The sequence below is a fragment of the Salvia hispanica genome, chromosome 5 (genome assembly GCF_023119035.1).
Source record: "Salvia hispanica cultivar TCC Black 2014 chromosome 5, UniMelb_Shisp_WGS_1.0, whole genome shotgun sequence".
Taxonomy (NCBI): Eukaryota; Viridiplantae; Streptophyta; class Magnoliopsida; order Lamiales; family Lamiaceae; genus Salvia; species Salvia hispanica.
This window is the reverse complement of record NC_062969.1, coordinates 9,638,798-9,660,091: the sequence shown is the minus strand read 5'-3', so window position 1 is coordinate 9,660,091 and position 21,294 is coordinate 9,638,798. Positions and strand designations below refer to the sequence as shown.

Genomic DNA, 21,294 nt, shown 5'->3' with positions numbered 1-21,294 from the left:
AAGACAATAAATTATGGAAGTGTAAAATTCCACCATAAATATCATCCTCTTCAACTTGGAGTTTTTGTGCTCATCAATGTACTTTCCACGCTATGCCTAGATAAAAAATAATTCAACATTTAGATCAACATACCAATGTAAGGATCGGGATGCCTCCATTTGTTGTGCTCCGCCTCACCAGCTGCTATCATTCTATCAATCAGTTCAATATCCTCCTGGAATATGAGCAGAGGGGAACCCAATCAATCCAACATTGTGTTTCCGGTCGAATTACATACTTGATCGCTCTTTTCAGATCCAACATTTCTCTTAGTTTCTTTTTTTACCAAAAATCCTTACATTATAGTAATGGCATTGAAATAACTTACCAAAGCCAGGTCAAATAAGCTTATTAACAGTTAATTGAACATAGGAGACTCAATCAAACAGCTCAATTCATGAAATTAAGCAACCACCATTACACTGAAATGCGAAAAAATCTCTAATTCATAACGAACAAATTCAAAGTACATGATAAAAATAGAGAACAAACCACGTGTTTATTCGCCTCGAATTTCTCTCTTAGAGCATCAGCCTGATAAAAAAACGCACAACCAATAGACAGCAAAAAAAAACCTCGGTTAGAGCCAAATCCAGCAGAAATTTAATCTCGTCTAAGTAGCGAAGAATTGTTCACATAAAATTATCCGATCAAAACCCGAGATCGAATGAATGTATGAAGAAATGGAGAGAAACAGAAAAATTACATCGGAATAAAAGATATGGCGGTGAACCGCCCAATTGAGAGTTTCCTTGAGAGCTTTCCGGTAGAGGATGCGAACCCTCTCCTTCTGCGCTGCTCGCCGAGCCACATACGACGCCGTACTTAAGCTCATTCTCTCTCTCTCTATCTCTCTGATTTCTGATACAACCCAGTTTCTAGTAAACTCGAATCGCGACTTGCCTTTCCTACTTTGGTCCTTTATGGCACGGCGTCGTTTCGATGATTTGGGCCTCAATAAAAAGGGAAAATTTGGGCCTGCATCACGTGTCAATAAAGGCCCATTCTGTTTAGATGTATAGGGCTTTTTCTTAGTGTTAAGCCTTTTAATGTTCCAAATTTTTAGGTTTTTCCCAATTTTATTTGAACTTGACTTTTAAAATATTACTATAATAATATCACCATCTTTTGATTTATTGTAACTTGACACGACACTATAGTTTTATTCTGATTATTAGCATGTCAACTTGATATTATTTGAAGAACAAATATTGAGGTTGCGTCACTACATCAACCCTCAATGATTACAAAATTTTAGGGAGTTGTTAAATTCATACCAAGTTTAAATAGATCATATCATTACAACAATTTTCTTTACAAAATTACAAACTAAATGGAATATATTCCAAATCTTTTATCCAGTGAAGATGAAGTGATAAACTTAATCGTTAGAAATTTAGAACAGTAAATTCCATCTTCTAAATTCATGCTATTCGTTAGATTTAAATTTTAAACTAGGATATCAAGATAGAGTTTGAATGAAAATTAAAACTTCCAGGAAAACGGCGTCGTTAAACACACAACGGCGTCGTTAAACATGTAAGAACTTCTCGTTGAGCCGACCTCACAAAGGCGACATACTATTTTCCAGCTAAACGATCTTCTGGTCATGCGTGGAGGTGTGAAACTGAGTCCAAACATTTCCTTCAGGGCCACCCCATTCTCCGAGAATCCGATAAGCTTGGCCACCACAGCAGCGCTCCCGGCTAGCGGCCCATGTCTTGAGTGTCGCTGTACAAGAGATGAACCAGTTGCCGCCTCCTCCTCTTGGAGCCGAGAGCAACGCCCCAATCCGTGTAAAGCATGTTCCTCTCATCCTCGTACACCTTCTACCCATAAGCCTGCTCAGCGTTTCCCTCTCACGATGAAGAGCTCTTTTGCTGTTTATTTGAGAGCACATAGTTCACAAAAGTTAGTCCAACATGTAAGCTAACGATGCCCTTTTCATAGAACAAATATATAATGCACACAATAAATAAATTATATAGTACTCATTCAATATCATAAAGCAGTATAAATAAAAATTATATCCAATGAAATTATAGGCAAACCAAAATTTGTAGAACAATGCTCCTTTATTATATGTATAGATTATCAAACTCAATGAAATTAGATGCCATATTTGAAGGCCATTTAACTCTGCATAACGAAAGAGTGGCGAATTCGTGACTGATGAATGAAATGTGAATGAGGATATAGACATACCTAGAGGCCAGCGTGAGTGTACGGCCGTCCTGTATGACTGAGTTGCCACCGGAAAATGTATCCTTTAGGAAGGATAGTCTCCTATACTCTACCTCCATATAAATGGAATCTGTGAAATCTTCTTTAATGAGGAGGATGAAGTATGTCCTGTGGACTAATGAAACATTGCAATCGTGCCATAGTTCGACAATCAGTTTCTGCAGCTTCTCAAATTTCATGGGCCAATCTTGCATCTGGACCAAAGCGAGATCTCTAGCGCCATTTTCATCTCCGGTTCCTGTTCCTGTTCCTGTTCCTGTTCCTTCAACCTGAGGAAACAAAGCAGGGTCAAATAATGAGTTCTCTGCTTGATGGCTACAAACAGAAACCATGTAAGAAGAAAATAACTACGTTTTCATATTGAAGCTTTGCCATCTCCTTGAGTCCTGCAACAAAGGAACCAAGAGTTGGAATATCTTCTTCTCCATGGGAGCTGCTCTGATTTTTAGCTTCGTCAATGAAACTACTACAATCAGAGTTTAGAGAATACGCTTCTCGTCAATTTTGCATTATTTGCACCATAGATTGTTGGGGGAAGTTTCCAGTGCTTCCTGAGGCGCCGCTTTCAGGTCTTCCAGTGAAATCATTTTCAAAGACATGAGGAGGTGTGCTCTGACTTTCTCGGCAGTCTCAAAATCAGATAAGCAAGTCATTAAACTAGCTCTACAGCTTCGGCTTCTACTTAACTTTATGCTGCCAGAACTCATTAGACTAGTTGATCGAGCACCAGAAGACAATGAATCAGGGTAGGGGCGGAAAACAGAATCAGTGATATTCCTCACATCTTGAACTCTATGTGCTTCTCCATCATATGAGTAACCATTTGCAGCACCACTCACTTGTCTAGAGTGAAGCCGATAGCACCTCATGATCCCCAATGTGACCATTACTACCAGGCTCCATCCATGCTTGCAACATTTGTTCATTATTACTAGTCGACTGGCCAAAAGACTCGCATGCTCTACTCTGAGAAGATTCATCCATCTCAATGCATCGAACTTCCTTGATGTCATCACAATTTTCTTCAACTTTGATAGGATTTCTCTTTATAACATGACTTAGATAAGATGTACCATCCGATAAATATTGATCCTCACTGTTTTCCGGAAGCAATAGGTCCGATTCTCCATTACACCTAAGGTTTTCATTAAACGACCCATTGAGTTGTTTTGAACGTTTGATACTTTCAGCCTCTTGGATTAAGTCCTCAATTTTCAAATTGGCAATATTTAGTTGCCTCTTGAGCTCCCTGACCTCTTTCTCCAACTGCAGAGCAAGCAACATAATGAGGAAGGTTAAGTTAGCCAGTTTGATTAAAGAATGGTAAAACCCATTATGACAACATCAAATGATAAATTTTGCAATTTCACCTCAACACGAATAACATTTAGGTTATTAAAGACAATAAACACAGCATTCAGAAGCTGTAGGAAAAGACAAAAGTATGCAATTTAAATTAATGAGTAAGGCATTACCTTTTCAATCTGCATATCTTTCTTTCTTAGTGATGGCGCATGATCGCATATTGATGCTGGAATTTTTAACTCAGTCTCCAACCTTGCTACCTCTTTCTGAAGATGTTTCACCAATGCCTTATCTGACATCACTACATTGACCTGTGCATTAGTTGATACTTCCTTTGCACAGCAAGCAAATAAGAGTGTATTCCTAGATTGCTCAACATGGCTTCTTGCAGGGCTCAAATTGCAAATGATTGCAGTTCTTGCATTGCCTCCCAAAGCAGGCTGTAGTATACGTGTAAGCTTTGAGTCTCTGTAATTAACATGCCCATTTAGCCCTTTGCTGCAGTAAATCATATTATTCAAAAGCTGATACAAATGGAACTTGCAATAAAACGATGTGAATAGCACTTGCATGCTACTTCATTAGATTAAATTCTGATAGGACATCTATGCATATGCTTGCTAGCTTGCCTACTTGTCCAAAAACACGTGGATTATATTAGAGTAAAGATCAATTCTCAATTAACAAATACAATCAACCTTAGCCAGTAATTAACAAATTGATCCAAAAAAGCTCCGATTCATGAATCCCTTATAGCACATTATTTCACAAAAATGAAATCAAGCAGCTAACAAACTCAGCAGGCCAAAAGAATCCACAAACCTCAGCTTGCGAATCACCGTGCTCAGAGTGAGCAAACTACGATTAATATGGCAGCCTTCTTTCAGCCTCTGTCCAACTGAGTTAGCTTGAGATGCCCGCTCACTTCCTGCCAGATCCACAAAGTTCTGCAGAGCCATGTTCCAATACCTTTCAGATTTATTATACTACTAAATATTTAGGAAAATCATGACAAATTCAAATTTCCTATACCACACTAGCAGCAAGGGTGGTTGAGTTGCCCTTCCCTATAAACTCACGAGCAGAACTTTCAATTGTCTGGAGGAATTAGATCAAGAAGACACACAACAAGAGCTTATATAACATGAATGTCACTGGAGAATGAAAAAATCAACTAAGACAAAGAGCTGGGGAGCTAACCAATCTGAGAATTTGATGGGATCTGGAGCTTGTTTCATTCAATAAGGTCTCTCAATTTGCCTTTGTGCTATACATGAGTTAAAAGAGAGTTAAAAAGTCGAATAATATATATGATGGTTAACTAATGAATTGTTGAAGTATAACAACAAAATCAAGGTGGAGTTCATCTAACCTTCACATATGGATAACAACTCCTTGAGGTGATCACGGTCTCTCAATGTTTCTTCTGTGAGTTTCTCTATTATAGTCCCCTTCTACAGAACAAATAAAATATATGATACATACACAAATGAAACAAGGTGGGAAATAGAGTTGAGGAAAAACTCACTTCCGGATCATCGAGAGTCTTAGTGGAGAATTATCTGTGCTAAGGAGGTCTCTAACAACTTCATTGTAAATCTCCATCGCAGAGAACTTTAAGACGAATGCTCTTTCTTCATGCTGGTTCAGGCAGAAGAAAATTTTCAATATAGCTTCCAAGTGGAAAGAGAACTTCTAGAATAATCATTTGTCTGGTCTAGTATCACCAGGATAGTGAAAAATTAACTATACTCACACACCTTCTGTATGTTATCATAAATATCAGCCACAGCATAATCAGTTATACCATTCATAGTGTAAGTCTTTCCGCTGCTTGTTTGACCATATGCAAAGATAGTTGCTGAATGAAAATTAGTTGAAATCTGTTAAAAGAGTTAATCTGTAGAAAGCAGAGGGAAAAAGACCTCTCATAGTGAACAAGGATTCAGCAATGTATAAACACAATTCTCACAATTGATGCCACCAACAACTGATAGAGCAATGTCCTTTGTACCCTCATCATAAACTTCCCTTGTTGTGCAGTCACCTCGAAATACTCTATCTACCACCATAAATTGAACATGGAAAAACAAAACAAAGTAAAAACAGAGTAAGGTACAGGTATCACAAATAAGTTATTTAACAAATTGATCTAAATGGCAAGTTGTATTCAAATGCTTCTAATATATTTAGGATGTTCCAGTGCTACTTGGAGATAGTAGTGATAGCTTGGTTTCCTAAGATAGTGAATATTAACAGAAGTATGGGGAGACTATAGACATCAGACACCTCCAAATCCCATTTCTTGATTAAAAAAAGGTGTATAATAAAATGTTGCTGAATTAATCAGTTTCGTTTTGTATGATATGCTTGAATTTTGACCAATGTAAATGACAATGCGAACAGAAATACCAAATGAGTAAGCTGTGGTAGTCCAGAGCGCTCCTGAAGGCTGTTCCGGTACAAAATGGTGGTTGAGTTGATGCATTCCCAGTCTGAAACTTCAGCCCGTGCACTCTCTTTTTCACTCAACGGCCTTAACCTCACCAGTACCAATATCTTCTCTTCTTTCCCATTCCCAAACCCCTGCATTTTCTCCCAATTGATCAACTCCTCAGAACCAATAGCCCCCATTGTTTTCCCACCTCCTCAAATCTACTTCAATCACACGAGAGATGAGAAGTCCATACTCAGGAACCTACCAGCAACCCAAACAAACAATATATAAATACAAAGATATTTGACGTACCCTTCATCGTACTTAAAAAGGCAAGACAGTTAGGTTACTAGAGATAAGTTAGTTGTGCTTGAAATACCCACACTCTAATGCAGTTTTCACCAGTAGTTGATGAAGCTAGTTAAACATGATTTTACCCACTAACATGACATCGCTTATGCTAAAACAGTATTAATCAGTAGTTGGTGGTGATTGGCCAATTTGCTTAATGCCCTCGGTAATCCCTTTCTCCAACCAGAAACCTAAGAGTTCCATCTTTTTAGGCAGCATCAACAAAAAGTAAACAGAAAGTTTAGTTTAATGGGGACCCCAACTATCCTTCGACTCCAAGTAATGATGATATTTCCCTGTAGCCCATTCTTCATTATTTTAAACACCAAATCTGGTAAGGCCCTTGAAAACAAAAATAGTGGCTCCCCACAACCCCATTTAACAGGAAGAAAGATGCATACACAAACAAATATATATACTTCAAACAACTACATTGAGAGGGATTCAACTGAGACCTCAGCGTTAGGGTTTGTAATTGTATGGCAGAGAAGCTTCGATTCCAAATATGCCCGAACAAAGAAACACAATCCTTACCAAAATCAACAAACTAAATGCAGGATCCGATCGCACATTATGAATAACTGCAATCTAACAGTCAAATTGAGAAACAAAATTAGAGCAATAAACGCAGCAAATCACTAATTAACAAATGTGTCAAAAGCTTCCACACTCCGAAACAGTACTCTAGCTCATGTTTCCTATAAAGTTGCATTTCAACCATGATAAAGTAGACAAGCTGAAGCGTGAAACGCAAGATTGAAAAACAGCACTCGAGAGTCGAGATCAATTATAAAGGTGGATACACTTTATTTAATATTCGAAAAAGCAAATTCAACTGCCATAACTCGAAAAAATAACAAAACCGCCACATATATAGTAAACAAATCATTCGAGAAAACACCATACCTCCTCACACGATCTCAGCAAAAAATCATCGAATCAAACGGCAACTGCACCAGCATTACTCCTCAACTTCTTCTCACACCTCCCCCTCTCTCCCTCTCACTCTATATTTATTAGTGTCTGTATATTTATATAAGTATTAAGCTGCAGCTAACCACTAGTGTAGTGAGAGAGAGTGTGTGGAGTGAGAGAATGAAGAGAGTGGTGACTGGTGACGGAAGTCGATATCAGGCGGCCGGGGAGGAGTGAATATTAGAAATGGGCCACTCCCTTAAAGGGGTCGTAAGGAGGTTATCCATGCTATAGATTAGATTGGATTCGTGAAGTCGATGTGGGACGAGAATTGAGAAATTTGAGAGAATTTAACAGCCCTCACGTGTGGAGGAAGAAGTCGGTCTTCCAGTGCGTGGTAGGCAATGCTTAGAGATAAGAGAACAATCATCGATGTGGGAGGAAAGGACTGGTCTTCACTCGTGAGGTAGATAAGAGATAAAAGAAAACGTAGCACATTTTCGTGATCGTATTAGAAATGGGTCCTCGCCTTAAAAGGGGCCGTAAGGGAGGGTTATCAGCTATATATAGATTAGATTTGATCTATCGAATCGTGCGGGATAGAATTGAGAAAATTTGAGAAAATTTAACAGAAATGACGTTTGTGCCCCTGGCTAGTTTGAAGAATGCGTGGGAGAAAGCGGCACGTGGCCACGTCGGCGTCGTCGGTGTAGTATTGAATACTGCGTAGAATACGGAATAACTGACAACGGCTGTATTTTCTACTTATACATCACTTTACCGTTGGGGGAGTCTCTATATCCGTTTCTGTTTTTGATTTTTCCATATTTAAGGACTAAGAATCTCTATTTTAAGTGATTTTATAAATTTTCTTTTAATCTTTGAAATTTCTCAATTTATTAGTATAATTTTTCTAGCAATTGTAACTTGATTCAGTGTTTTTATCAATTTTCTTTTAATCTGTGTAACTCCTCGATGTTATTTTTAGTTTCTAACAATTACACAATGATTTATCTAATTTTTGAACTTATAAGTAGTACTCCACCAATTTTATTATTGGAAACAAAAGTGGGTTTAATAAATTAATGGATTATGAATTTACTTTTATATATTAATTTTATAATAAAATGTGAGTAGAATTAGTTGATAGAGCAGTGATCTAGCATTTATAGTAAAAGTAAAATGTATTCTTATTAGAAACGATTAAAATGATAAAATATGACACTTATGAGACAGAGGTAGTATTATTTTCCCTTTAGTTTTAGTTTTCGGAAATGATTATCTCAAGCGATTGAAAAAGTAATACAAGTTGCAAAGATTGTGATATAATTAAATAGTGAAATTTTAGGATAGAATTGTATGATTGCCAAAATTACGTTAGAACCGACAAATTCAAATATTCGATCATTAAATTCTATATTTATTTGAGAAAGATGTACCATATCATTAAATTCATTATTTAATTTTGCGGTTAATTCTTGATTGGGTTAATGATTTATTAATATAGAAAATGCCCTTATATTTTAAACCGATTTTTATTTAAACGGTTTATTATTTTCTTACTAGTTTCCCCTTTTTATATATATATGGAAAATTATGAATATGTGGAAGATCAATACAATATTTATGGAAAATTTAAAATTAAGATAATTAAATTTATCTACCCAAAGATTGTTTCTTAATGCTTATGCGTATGTTTTAAACAAATAAATATACTATTTTAATATTTAGCACTAATCTATAGTTAAATTCAAAATTATAAGATTACATATCATAAAATTGTTATACTTATTTTTGTATATTAACCGTAAAGTGATGAAAAAAAAAAAAAAAAATACTTTATAATTTTTAATTAATATTATATAGTAGTATAAATTTAAGGAAAAACAAAATTTACAAGAACCAAGCTCCAATATAAAAATTATATACTAATAGAATAGTAAAGACTAAAAAATTAGTATTATTTTGGGAATAATCATATTAAAATGTGTATACATCTAGTTGTTTATATAGTTTAAAAATTTTTAGTGATAAATTAATAATAAAATAAGATAAAAAAATTAGTATATTATTTTAGTGAATGATCATATTGAAAATGTATAACATCTAGTTGTTTATATAGCTTAAAATTTTAGTGAAAAATTAATAATAAAATAATTAAATGTGAATGATAATTATTTTTGTGTTTAATTAAATTATAAAATATTTTTTTCCCCTCACAGGATGATGGTACTATTATTTTTTTTTTTTAGTTAAATAAAAAAAAGAAAAAAAATTAAAAAAAAAAAAAAAATAGAGATGATTTTATTTTTATTTTAGCAAAAGGCTTTTTATGGGCAAAAAAAAATTTTCTTTTTTAAAAAAAGGGGGAATACTTTTGTTGGATGATAACACAAGAAATTAATATATATACATACAATCCTTTTTGACTTAGAATTATAAGAATAATTTTTAAATAATATAATTGGATAAAAGTTTTATTATTTTTTATAATAACCAAAAGTAAAGTATGTGTAATGTAGTTGTTTTTATTAACTTTGAATTTTAAAGATTATTTCCTTAGGCGTGACACCCAACAAATTAAATATACATCCGTAGTCATTTTTATAACTTAAATTTTATTGATTATTTAATAAACAATATTCTAGGAAACGAATGACTAATATTATTTGTTAGATGATAACACTAGTATATATACATGTAATCATTTTATAACTTTAAGGTTTAAAATTATTAACAAAAAATAATTAGATGTGAATGTTTTTTATTTGTTGGATGATAAAATAAGAAATTAGTCATATAACATGTCGTTTTTAACTTGATAATGTTTTTTTTTAATAAAAAATTAATGAAATGACTATGTTATTATGTTGAATGATAACACTAAGAAATTTAAAAATATGTTTTTTTTAATTTAAATTTTCTAATATTAAAGTAATTATTTGATGCTATGATTATTTGTTGGATGATAACACTAATATATATACATGTAGTCGTTTTTTAACAGAATTTTAAATAATTTAAACAAAAAAATTGAATAAGAATGACTATGATCATTTTGTTGGGTAAAAATAAGAAATGAAGTATATAATGTAGTTGTTTTTATAATGAAATTTTTTTGATAATTTTATAATAAAATAATTTGATGGGGAAAGATTATGATTATTTCGTTGGGTAAAAACCTTTTTAAAAAATTTATATATAGATGCAATCGTTTTTTAACTTAAAAATTTTAAAAATTATAAATAATTTTGGGTATATGTATGATTATTTTTTGGATGATAATCAAGAAATAAGTATATATACATGTATTTGTTTTTTTAAACTTAGAATTTTAAAGATTATTTAATAGCAACACAATTGTGTTGATAACCATTTTTTTGTTCAAGGATAATATAAAGAATATATATACATATGTCCTTTTTAATTTTAAATTTTAAAATTATTTTATAATAAAATATCCCTCGCCATTGAGTCCCTTTTTTGGGGAAAGGGGTTTTTAAAAAATGAAAAAAAAAAATCGGTTGAAAAAAATTAGTGGATTTGGGTTTTTTTTTTATATTGGTTTTATAATAAAAGGGGTGAAGAGTTTGTGGGAAGTGGGACCTCTTCTATTTATGGTAAAAATGAAATTACTTTAATTGGGGACGGGCCAAAAAGGGAAAAAGGACTTTAATGGGGGGGGGGGTAATTTTTATTTAAAGACTATTAGATGAGTGAATTAAAACGTTCTAAAGCAAACTCAAACGTTCTCCTGTCCAAAAAAATTTTCCTTTTTTTTTTTCCTCAAAAAAATATTAACATTCCAATTTTAAAATTTCTTTCAAAGGGGGTTTTCATTTAAAATTTAAAAAAACTTTCTTCTCTCTTTAAAACCCCAAAAAGAAAAATGTGGAACTTAAAGTTCATACTTTTTGGGGACGGAGAGAATATAAACTTTTATATTATTGTTTGAATATTAAATAAAATTCTCCATTTTAGAATGCAAGTCAACTTGGAATCCTTTTAGGGGCATGTTTGATAAGTTAGTAATACCAAGATAGAGAATTATATATGGACATTTCTAATTGTTTGATATCATAGTTAAGCTTAACTCGAAGCCCAATATAAGACCAGGGCCATATCTAATCTTACCAAAATTATAACATTAACCTTGTGTATGTATCTCACCAATTTGTCAAGTTAAGCCATGTTATTTAATATACAATACAAATTTAGATAATTTCTTTCTATCAAACAACAACGGAAAAAAAATATATCCCTCCGTCCCATTAAAAATGACAACGTTTTTCCATTTTAGGTTGTCCCGCTAAAAATGAAACGTTTTTCCTAAAAATGAGAATATCACTCTCTCTCTACTTTTCACTCTCTCATTGCTTTGCTGCTCTGCTTGGGTATTTAACTCACGAAAACAACAGCTTGCGTAAAATCATGCCGTTTAAAACCAAATGTTTCATATTTATTGGGACGGAGGAGTATATTTTTGCATATCTGAGACGTAGGCAAGCCCGTATTTCTTATCTTAGTTTTACATATCTTCTCATATCCTATCTTTTTTATCAAACGAGTCCTTATAGTAGTAGTATTTTGCAAATTTGATATGAATCTATAATATCTTACTAGAAATATTGTAAATTTTTAATTAAATTTATTTTAATTTATTCCTAATCAAAATATTCATCCGAAAATTATGAAATCATGAACCATATGAATCTAGCTAATTTGTAGGGGAGATTTTAAATTTTTATTAAATGGAGAAGAAATATCCTCATTTTTGTTAATGAAAGAAAAAATTATGTAACGGTTAGTATACATAATCAATTACTAATCATTCCTTAAATACATAAATATTGATTATGCGAAACTTAATCTTTCCTAAATAATCAATTAAAGGGTAGATATGTAATACATTACATTTTAAAATGTAAAATACCTTAAATGTCCAATTGTGAGTTTTGGCCTTCTTTTAAAATACTTATAAGTTTTGTCCTTATTTTAGAGTACTTATAAGTTATGAGATCAATTTAAATATTTGTGGAATAACATATTCCTTCCCAATGGCCATTACATTACTTTTCAAAAACGTCTAAAATTCATTGCATTTAAGAGCTTAATGGAAAGTTTTGGACCTAAGAATAATGATTCATTATAAATACAATTTAAAATACCGTTTCATCTTAAATGCAGCATTTTTTATAATTAAAAATTATTAATTGTTCCTTATTAGGAGTAATTTGTAACTGCCACAATTATGATTAATTTTCAATACTTTATATCTATAAATATTTCTACAAATATGTTAGTTCATATTTATGTTTTCTGTTAGTTTGTCATATTTTTTTGTTAGTTTTGTTTTAATTTTTCCATCCAGGCTATAATAATCCTTTATTTTACAAATATAGCTTCTGACTATCTATAATATTTTGAAGATACAATTTTACACATTTGTCGTCAACTTCGTCACTCCATAATTTTCATGCAAACACCCAGTAACAAAATGACGTAAGGAAGAAAAGAAGACGAATATCATAAACTATCACATTTGTTTTCGCGCATATGCACAAATCATTTATTTGGGAATCAAGGGGGAAAATAAGGCTGAGAAGAGATATTGAAGTTTGTATTTTATTATTTATTTTTTCTTTATTTTGCTATTCTTATTATTGTACAATTAAGGTTGTTCACATATAAGTTTTTTCATATCTTACAAACTATTGTTTTATTGTTCTAATGTTTATATGTGTGTGTTTTTTATTTGTTTTATACATCATTTTATCTTTATATGATGATATTATTATCCTTTTAGCTGTATATTATATTTTATATCAATTTAATATTAATAGTATTTTAGTATTGAATTATGTAATTGTAACGATGATTTTTTCTTCGCTGTAGAGACCCAAAAGTGTCGTAATTAACAAATATTTTCATGTTAGTTTAATTTAAAATTTATTTAATTTTATATCTATAATTATTTAGCATATTGTCACTATATAGTAGTGCTATATTTTTTATTTTTAATTATGTAATGATTTATTTTATTTAGTTCATTTACAATGTCTAATTAATAAAACAAAAATATTATGTATCACGCATAGCGCGTAAATGTCCAACTTTGTATATACAAATTTTGTTAATTTATCACTGCTCTTCTTGATTATACTATAGTTATATGGATATGCGGACGCCCCTTCTTTTATAACGTGTGATATATACTTTATTAATGATTCAATGGATGTGGATTTGTAAACAAGCGATGTAAATGATTATTCTAATGTCGTTGACATGTTTGAATTTTGTCGGTAATAGTATCAAATTATAGAATAGAAATAGCTAATTAAATTACTTGTGAAGCAATATGATGGTGGAGTGGCAAATTGGTAACTAAAGAGTACTATATAATCTCGATCACTTAATTATGAATGTTTATTTGGTAGAACTACTATGACAAGGGATATATCTATGTGAAATAAATTTATACGGAGTATGCCTTCTTTAAATGGGAAGCCATAAAATAAATAGTTTTTCTAATAAATAGATATCTAATAAACGGAGTTATATGCCTAAAATTGATACTAGTGGTGACATCGATATAGTTTTGCCTCAAAATGTATGTATTTTTAATATTGGGTGATCACAATATCGAGTAAATTACGAGTTTGGTTGAATTTTTGCATTGAGATCTCGCTAATACATCTTAACCTCTTAAGTTGTGTTCATTGATAACAAAAATTAGTTACTACTATGTGATTTGTAAAAAAAAAAATTATTCGTCATAGTTATTGAACTTTGTTTTAATTCATATCATCTGCAGATATTTTTGCACAAAACAACGCTAACCAATAATGTGCATTCAAGAGCAACACTGGTAATTTTCCCACTTGTTACAAACTTTTTGAAAATAATAGAACATGTAGAGGTAGTCCAGCATATTACTAATAGAAACACAACAACGTTAACAACATAATGTATCACATATAATCAATTTGTTGGTTTAGGCACATCGTGTAAATCATCATCATCATATTATATAATAATTCTCTATAATATTATAAAGTCAACACTAGAACTTTTAACTATTCACAAAATTATAAGAATAAAAACTAGTATAGCGACTACCTAACTGATTAATGACCAAAAAAATAATGAGTAATGTATTCAAGTGGAATTTTGAGATTCGTACCGATTATACCTCCAATTTATAGGGTCAAAAAATTTTCTTAAAATTCGATGTTGGAACTGTTATCATCTTCACGGTGCAACAACTCATCACTTGCACTTATGAGTTGAGTTCACTTTCATTCTTTATCCGACAATCATTGCTTGCAAGTTGTAACTGTTGTCGCACCACCTCTACCTTTTGACACCCATAATATACGTATTTTTTGCGTCCAATCTCACGAGTTCCGTTTTTTGGATTCAATATTGAATTAGGCCATTTATGTGCCTATCAATTACCATGCATAAACTATACCAACAATTTTCGTAAAATATGAAAATAAAAAAAAATAAAAAATATATAAATACATCCAATATATCGAAGCTCGGCGATAAATAAATAAGTCAATCAAAACGTATGGTGTACATTCTAATTTAGCGTAGATTCATTTAGTTCTGTTTCGAGATGAATTGCATAGCACGTCGATTAAAAAATACTACAAAATAAAAATATGATAATTAGAATATAAAAAAGTTATTGGAAATTGCTTTTTAGCCAATTTTCGAATTATGTGGGTTTTTAAGATTTCGCAAGTCAACGATTTACTCATTGAAATCACGTTTATTTTAATCACATAACTGTTATAGTAAATAGTTTTTAGGTCATAGATAACTGAGTACAGTATATTTTATTTTGTTAAAATGTTAGTATGATTTAATGTTATTCAGTAACATTTTTTATTTTTCATTATTTTAATTATGTCAGTGTTTCCAGATAGTCCAATAAAATATGATATTAAATCAAGTGCCAATAATAAAAATGATGAATATTTTGGTACCTTGCATTGTTTAAAATCTTTAGATGGTGTATTAAATCATCTTGAATAATATATTTTGGTCTCAGAATTACACATGATATATACTCCACATAGATTCATCTTATAAAAAATTTGATCCTTGTCACAGTTGAGATATTTTCTAAACACTGGGCGAAAAAATTGGGATATTGGCATCTAATATCACGAAATTTTTAAAAAGTTTGATTTTTTCCACGAACTTTAAATTGGCAAATAATATCACGAACTTTACCACGTGTTTGTTTTTTCACAAATGAAAAAATTTGATCCTTGTCACAGTTGAGATATTTTCTAAACACTGGGTGTCAAAATGTTACATTTCAAACATTGTGATATTTGTGAAAATACACTTAAACGGTGTGACAATTGTAGTATTTTCTCTAATAATAACCATAAATTATAGTACTAGTATTATTTTTCTAATGATAAATTAGCAAGCCACATGTCAACAGGCAAATGTAAATTTCTATTTTTATTTGATAGTTGCCGCTCTTGGGCTGGGAATCCAAAATGGGCCAGGAGCTGGACACTGCAAATAAATTCTTGAAATAGATTTTGTAGGAAGTGATTATTTGAATTTTGAAGGGATGTACTAGTATTTGTGAAAGTACAACTATTTTTAAATTAATATTGAACGATAAATCTATTTTTATTGGGGCTACTCTCGAAGTCTTGGTTTTAATGATTTCAATGTACAACCTCATCATAAAGTATGTCACTCGATTGAGATATTTATGACTTACCTAGAAATAGGCTTCACAAATTTCTCATGTCTGAGTAAAAAACTAAAAAATTAGGGGCAAAGTGGACATATGACAGATATGAAATTAGTGGGTGAGATTGGAAGGGAAGTTTAAGTAGCTATCATTCCACATAATCAGATTTTGATGTTTGTGGCTGTGGATTAAAATACAAGAGTCTAGTATTGCCTAGTTTGGCTATCAAATTTGGCTCCTCATCTTTACTGTCTTCATACAGCGTTGTTTACTCTTAAAGTTTGCTTTTTTCCTTGTGGACCAAACACGACATTAAATCTCCCTCCTCCCTTCTAGATTCGTCGCCCTCCCTTTCTCTTGTTTTAATTTTAAATCAATCTCAGAAATTTAAATTTAAATATCATTTTATTTATTTTTCTTAATTGTCATAAAATGGACAAAATTAAAATTAGTATTAATATAACATAATAAAAAATAGCATTATTTTTTTTAAAATATTAGTACTACAATTTATTATTTTGAGTGTTCATTTAATATATTAATATATTCAAAATAATGTGATTTTGTGTCATTATTTGATTGAGCATCATAGGATAATTAATAAATTTCAAAAGTTGTAATTTTATATTTGTATTTTAAAACTTATAGAAATAACATAAATCAATGAAAATTACTACTAATTAAATGATAATTTTCCTTAAATTTTTCTTGCTTCTCAAAGCCTCCAGGCTCCAAGACTCCTTTCTTTCATACTAGGTTTAAAGCCATTTTGTAAATTTTCAATGTTGTGTTTACAATTTTAAATTAGGTTATTTAAGATATCTGATTCTGTTAAATCCATGCGTTTTTTAAGCAGCGATATTTTCCTTACCTGCTTTCGATCCATGTTTTTTTATCCATGTTATAATCACGTAAATTGTAAAATTTATGTTATTTGTGAAATGGGTCAGAGTATTATTATTATTATTATTATTATTATTATTATTATTATTATTATTATTATTATTATTATTATTATTATTAATAATAATAATAATAATATTATTATATGAAATAAGAACTTTTTCGAAATTACAGAGAATATAATTTTGGTATTGAACTCCCATTATTCATGAATCATGTACTATTATGTTATGTATACAAGTAAGGAAATTAATTGTAAAATAAGGCACGGGTATTTTAATAGAGGAGTATGAAACATATATATAAAAATTAATGAACACAAAACATATTTTATGATTTTTTGTTTTGGGAGTTTTTTAATATAATTTTAAAAGTGCAAGACCTTTGAAAATGAAACCAACGGTTCTTCAATTATGAGAAATAAATGAACATTTGTCGAGGAATCAAATTATATATCCATAAGAAAACAAGGGGACAATAATATTTCTCAATGTTGTTTTGCTCTTGACGTATGAGAGTGGGGGCTCAAAGTCAAATGTCACGCACAAAGGAATCTTAAAATCTCTGAAGTATTTAAGGATAATTCGGGATTCAACTAAATCTTAATAATACTAGTAGTATTATTTTCTCACTAAATTGCCCTTATTATATTTTGAAGATAAAAATGCAGTATTTGATCTAAAAATATTATCATAAATTCATATATATTATTTCATGTTTAATTTGAATATAGTTACCCAGCTACATAATGAAAAAATACTCAATTTGAAAAAATAACACTTGTCCTAAACTATTATAGAAGTAAATATATAAAATATGTCAAGTCATTTTAAATGAATTAGTATTCATAAATCAATTTAATATAAAATAACTTTAAAAAATCCATTTATGTTTATAAATGCACAAATCAATTATCACACATATACTCTATAATATTAGGCCTGCTTAATCGGTTCTCCGGTTCTCGGGTACCCGGAATCGAAATCGGAACCGACCGGGTAATTGAGGAACCGGTTCACCGGTTCAACGGTTCCGGTTCTAATGTTTCTAAAAAGTTCCGGTTCCGGTTCTACCCGGAACCGACCGGTTCTTACCCGGAACCGAATAATAAATCAATTTTAGATTTTCAATTTTAAATTCTAATAATATTATGAATATCAAATATAAATATACTACGTAACTTTCCCTAATAAATAATAATATTATAGGATCTTAATCTTACGGTAAGTTTAACTAAATTACTCTTATTTATTATCTTATTGGAATATTGGTTGTATACTAGTTAGTATTTTGTTGTGTTGATTTTATTTTTTAGGTGTTATAATGTGAATGGCGTGCGGCAACTGGGTCCGAGTGTGTGGAAGTAGGAGGATTTTTTAATGTCTTTTTTTTTTTTAAATTATGTACTTTTTTTAGGATGTACTTTTTTTAATTTAAATAAAATGATTGCATTTTCGCGTATCTATGACGTAAATTTAATTCCGTATTTGCGTGATTGTAATTTATAATATGAATTTGTTATTTTGTTTATTGTGGCTAGTCCTAGTGCTCATCCAGTTTCTAGTCCACTATTGTGCAATTGAGTGTCCTAGTGATGTGGCAGGTAGTTTCTAGTCCTAATGACGTGACAGGAGGTGTTCAGTTTCTAGTCCAGGAGCCATTGTGGATACTCTAAGAGCATGGGCCCTGACCCATTTTTATTCATTTTTAACTTCATGCTCTTCCACAAGAGCACAACACTCACATTCATGTTGTTCCGCGAGAGCATGCTCAAGGGTCCCACCATTCTATTATTCAATTTAAATATTTTAATTACTAAAAACATTTCCACAATATTAAAATACATTAAAAATACCTGAACTACTATTACAAATTACTAAAAAAAATAAAAAAAATCACCTAATTAAAATACTAAAAAATAAAAAGTACATAATCCCTCCATCCTAGTTTAGGAGTGCAATTTAGTTAGGGCACATGTTTTAAAAAATTACTGGAGTGTGTAATAATTGAAGTAAAGTAGTGGTTGTTGGAATGTGTAATTTGAAGTGAGATAATGCAAAGTGAGACCCTTTTGATTTTTTGTATGTTTAGGATTTTGTTTTGTTTTATTTTTATGAAAGTAATGATATTTGAGTGTAAATGTCATCAACAGTGAGGTTAAATTTTATGTCCAAATATGGTAAATTCTAAATGAGACTTCTTAAACTGGCAAGAACGGAAATGGCAAAACATGACTTTTAAACTGGGACGGGGGAGTACTACTTAAAATCCTAAAAAATTAAAAATTACATAATTAAAATCCTAAAAATTAAAGTTACATAATTAAATCCTAAAAATTAAAAAATACATCCGTGAAAATTTTAAGAAGACTAGTATGATGACAGTATCCCCAATTGCCGTTGGAGGGCTGCTATCATTGCATGATGCGCATCTAATTGTTGGGGAGTCATCCGAGACACATCGGCGTTAGTGGCGTTATTCAAAATGGCCCACAACGAGTTGGTGGGGGTGGAGGCAGCAAAAAGGGAGCGGGAGCGAGAGTGGGTGGTTCGGTTGGGGTCGCGGCGCGATGGCGGCTGGCCGTCGCCGTTTTCCTTCCCGGCGGCCGCGTGTTGGGAACCGCTCAGGCCGGTGTCGGAGCTATCCAAGTGAGCTCCGACAAGCTGGCGTTCCATCTCGTCTTCGCCGACATCGGATAGCGACCTCGACCTTTTGCTGGAGGAGCCGAAGGAGGATCGGACGCCTCCCTTATGCTTCAGATAATGACGCACCTTCTGTCAAGTGTTGAGATGCTTGAATGGTTTGTAATGCACTGAGTGGTAAGTAGACATGGCGGCCGTGATGATGTCGACCTTGTTGGTGCCGCTCTTTGTCGACCGTTGTTCCTTGAGGTAATGCCCCTGGAACTTTTGGATTTCTTCATTGGCTTTACCGACGACATTGCGCACCATACTCTCAGTGCGCTCCACCGTTCCAGCCAGTCGGTCGGCATTGTACCGGCGAGTGACGCGGTACCAAAACATATCCCAGCTTTGGTTCGTGCCTACCTCCGCATCTTCGGAGATCGCGACATATGCATCGAATATCTTCTCCATCTTGGGCGGAGTGCACGGGGTATGGACGTTGGGGTCACCAGCACTGCCACGGGTACGAACACAGACACCACGAGCGCCGCGGCTGCCGGAATCGCCCTCCGGAATTTGGGACAACGGTTGCGTCGAGCCGCTCCCTCCGAGTTGTGTTCGGGTGCCCACCCGTATTACCCATTGAGGGCATCTTGTATGTCACCGGGTAAGGCCGGTAGCCACCCGAAATTTGCGAACCTTGGGTAAGATGAGGGGGCGAGAAATTCGTATCCGACAAAGGGAATGGCGAACCGTCGAACCAATCGTGGTTCCATCCGGGGGAGTCAAAAGGGTGTTCGTCGGAGCTGTACATTTTTGCAAGAGAGAAATAGTGAGAATTTAGAGAAAATGAGATTGATGAGAGAGTTGTTTGGTGTAGTGTGGTGTGATTTTTTGTGTTGAAATGGAGGGTATTTTAGATGAAAATGTGAATTTTGGGGTAAAAATAAATTAAAAATGGAGAAAAAACGGATATAATTTATTGGGAAGTGGAAAAAATATATATTTTTTTAATCTGAAATATCAAAATTTTCAAATTACAAAAAAATGAAAAATGCCAACGGCATTGTCGTTGGTGAATCAGAAGCCGCCACGTCAACGTGCTCTTCGGCACAGCGGTGCTCGATGGCAAGAGCACTTCCGTGCCATCGACAAGAGCACAACGGCGAGCAGGGTACTCGCCGCACTGACGGCATGGGTGTGCTCGTACCAATGAGCACCGCTGCGCATGCTCTAAGAAATTGCAAATTTTAAGAGTTTCTTTACTACCAGAAAAACAAGTGGGGGTTATATTGTCGTCAAAAAGTGTATCCACAAAATAACTATAAAATACAAAAATTAATGCCCTTTTATTTTATATATTTCATATTAATATTTTTGCATTTATTATAGTACTAATAATTTAATGCCTGAGGCTTTATTTTTTGTCAAAATCCTTTTTGTGCACGAAATATTCGAGCGGGGCCAAGCTATGATTTTTTCGAGCCAATTGACACTTTACCGATCTTACATTGTTTTGGGCAAAAACATGGTTAGGCCTAAAAATGGATCGAACCATATACATGCACACACATGTATTATGGATCTGACGGATTATGAATGGGACAAAATTTAAAATAATAACACATGAAATAGTGCCAAATATATCATTTTTGGATGGAAATAGGTTATTATTAATTTTATTTTCACCATATATAATTAAATTTGACTTTAATAAATATAAACGCAGTTCTATTTCTTTTAC

At 32.4% G+C, this 21,294-nt stretch overlaps 1 protein-coding gene and 1 pseudogene across 1 annotated transcript; both read right to left on the bottom strand.

The window, feature by feature from the left end:
* Positions 1 to 68: 68 nt before the first annotated feature.
* Positions 69 to 935, bottom strand: LOC125187291 (NADH dehydrogenase [ubiquinone] 1 beta subcomplex subunit 9-like). Its single transcript, XM_048083853.1, has 3 exons — positions 747 to 935; positions 533 to 574; positions 69 to 215 (listed from the first exon to the last, which is right to left on the bottom strand). The coding sequence occupies exons 1-3, from the start codon at positions 873 to 875 to the stop codon at positions 120 to 122; spliced, it is 267 nt and encodes an 88-aa protein (XP_047939810.1). The 5' UTR covers positions 876 to 935; the 3' UTR covers positions 69 to 119.
* A 590-nt stretch (positions 936 to 1,525) lies between these two features.
* Positions 1,526 to 7,503, bottom strand: LOC125189363 (annotated as a pseudogene).
* Between the last annotated feature and the right edge of the window lie 13,791 nt (positions 7,504 to 21,294).

Bases quoted from the DNA above. Each gene is read 5' to 3' on its own strand.
- LOC125187291 (XM_048083853.1), bottom strand. From the start codon at position 875: ATGAGCTTAAGTACGGCGTCGTATGTGGCTCGGCGAGCAGCGCAGAAG. The intron at 575-746 runs GTAATTTTTCTG...TTTTTTTATCAG, and splicing joins GCCATATCTTTTATTCCGAT to GCTGATGCTCTAAGAGAGAA. The intron at 216-532 runs GTTTGTTCTCTA...CTCATATTCCAG, and splicing joins TCGAGGCGAATAAACACGTG to GAGGATATTGAACTGATTGA.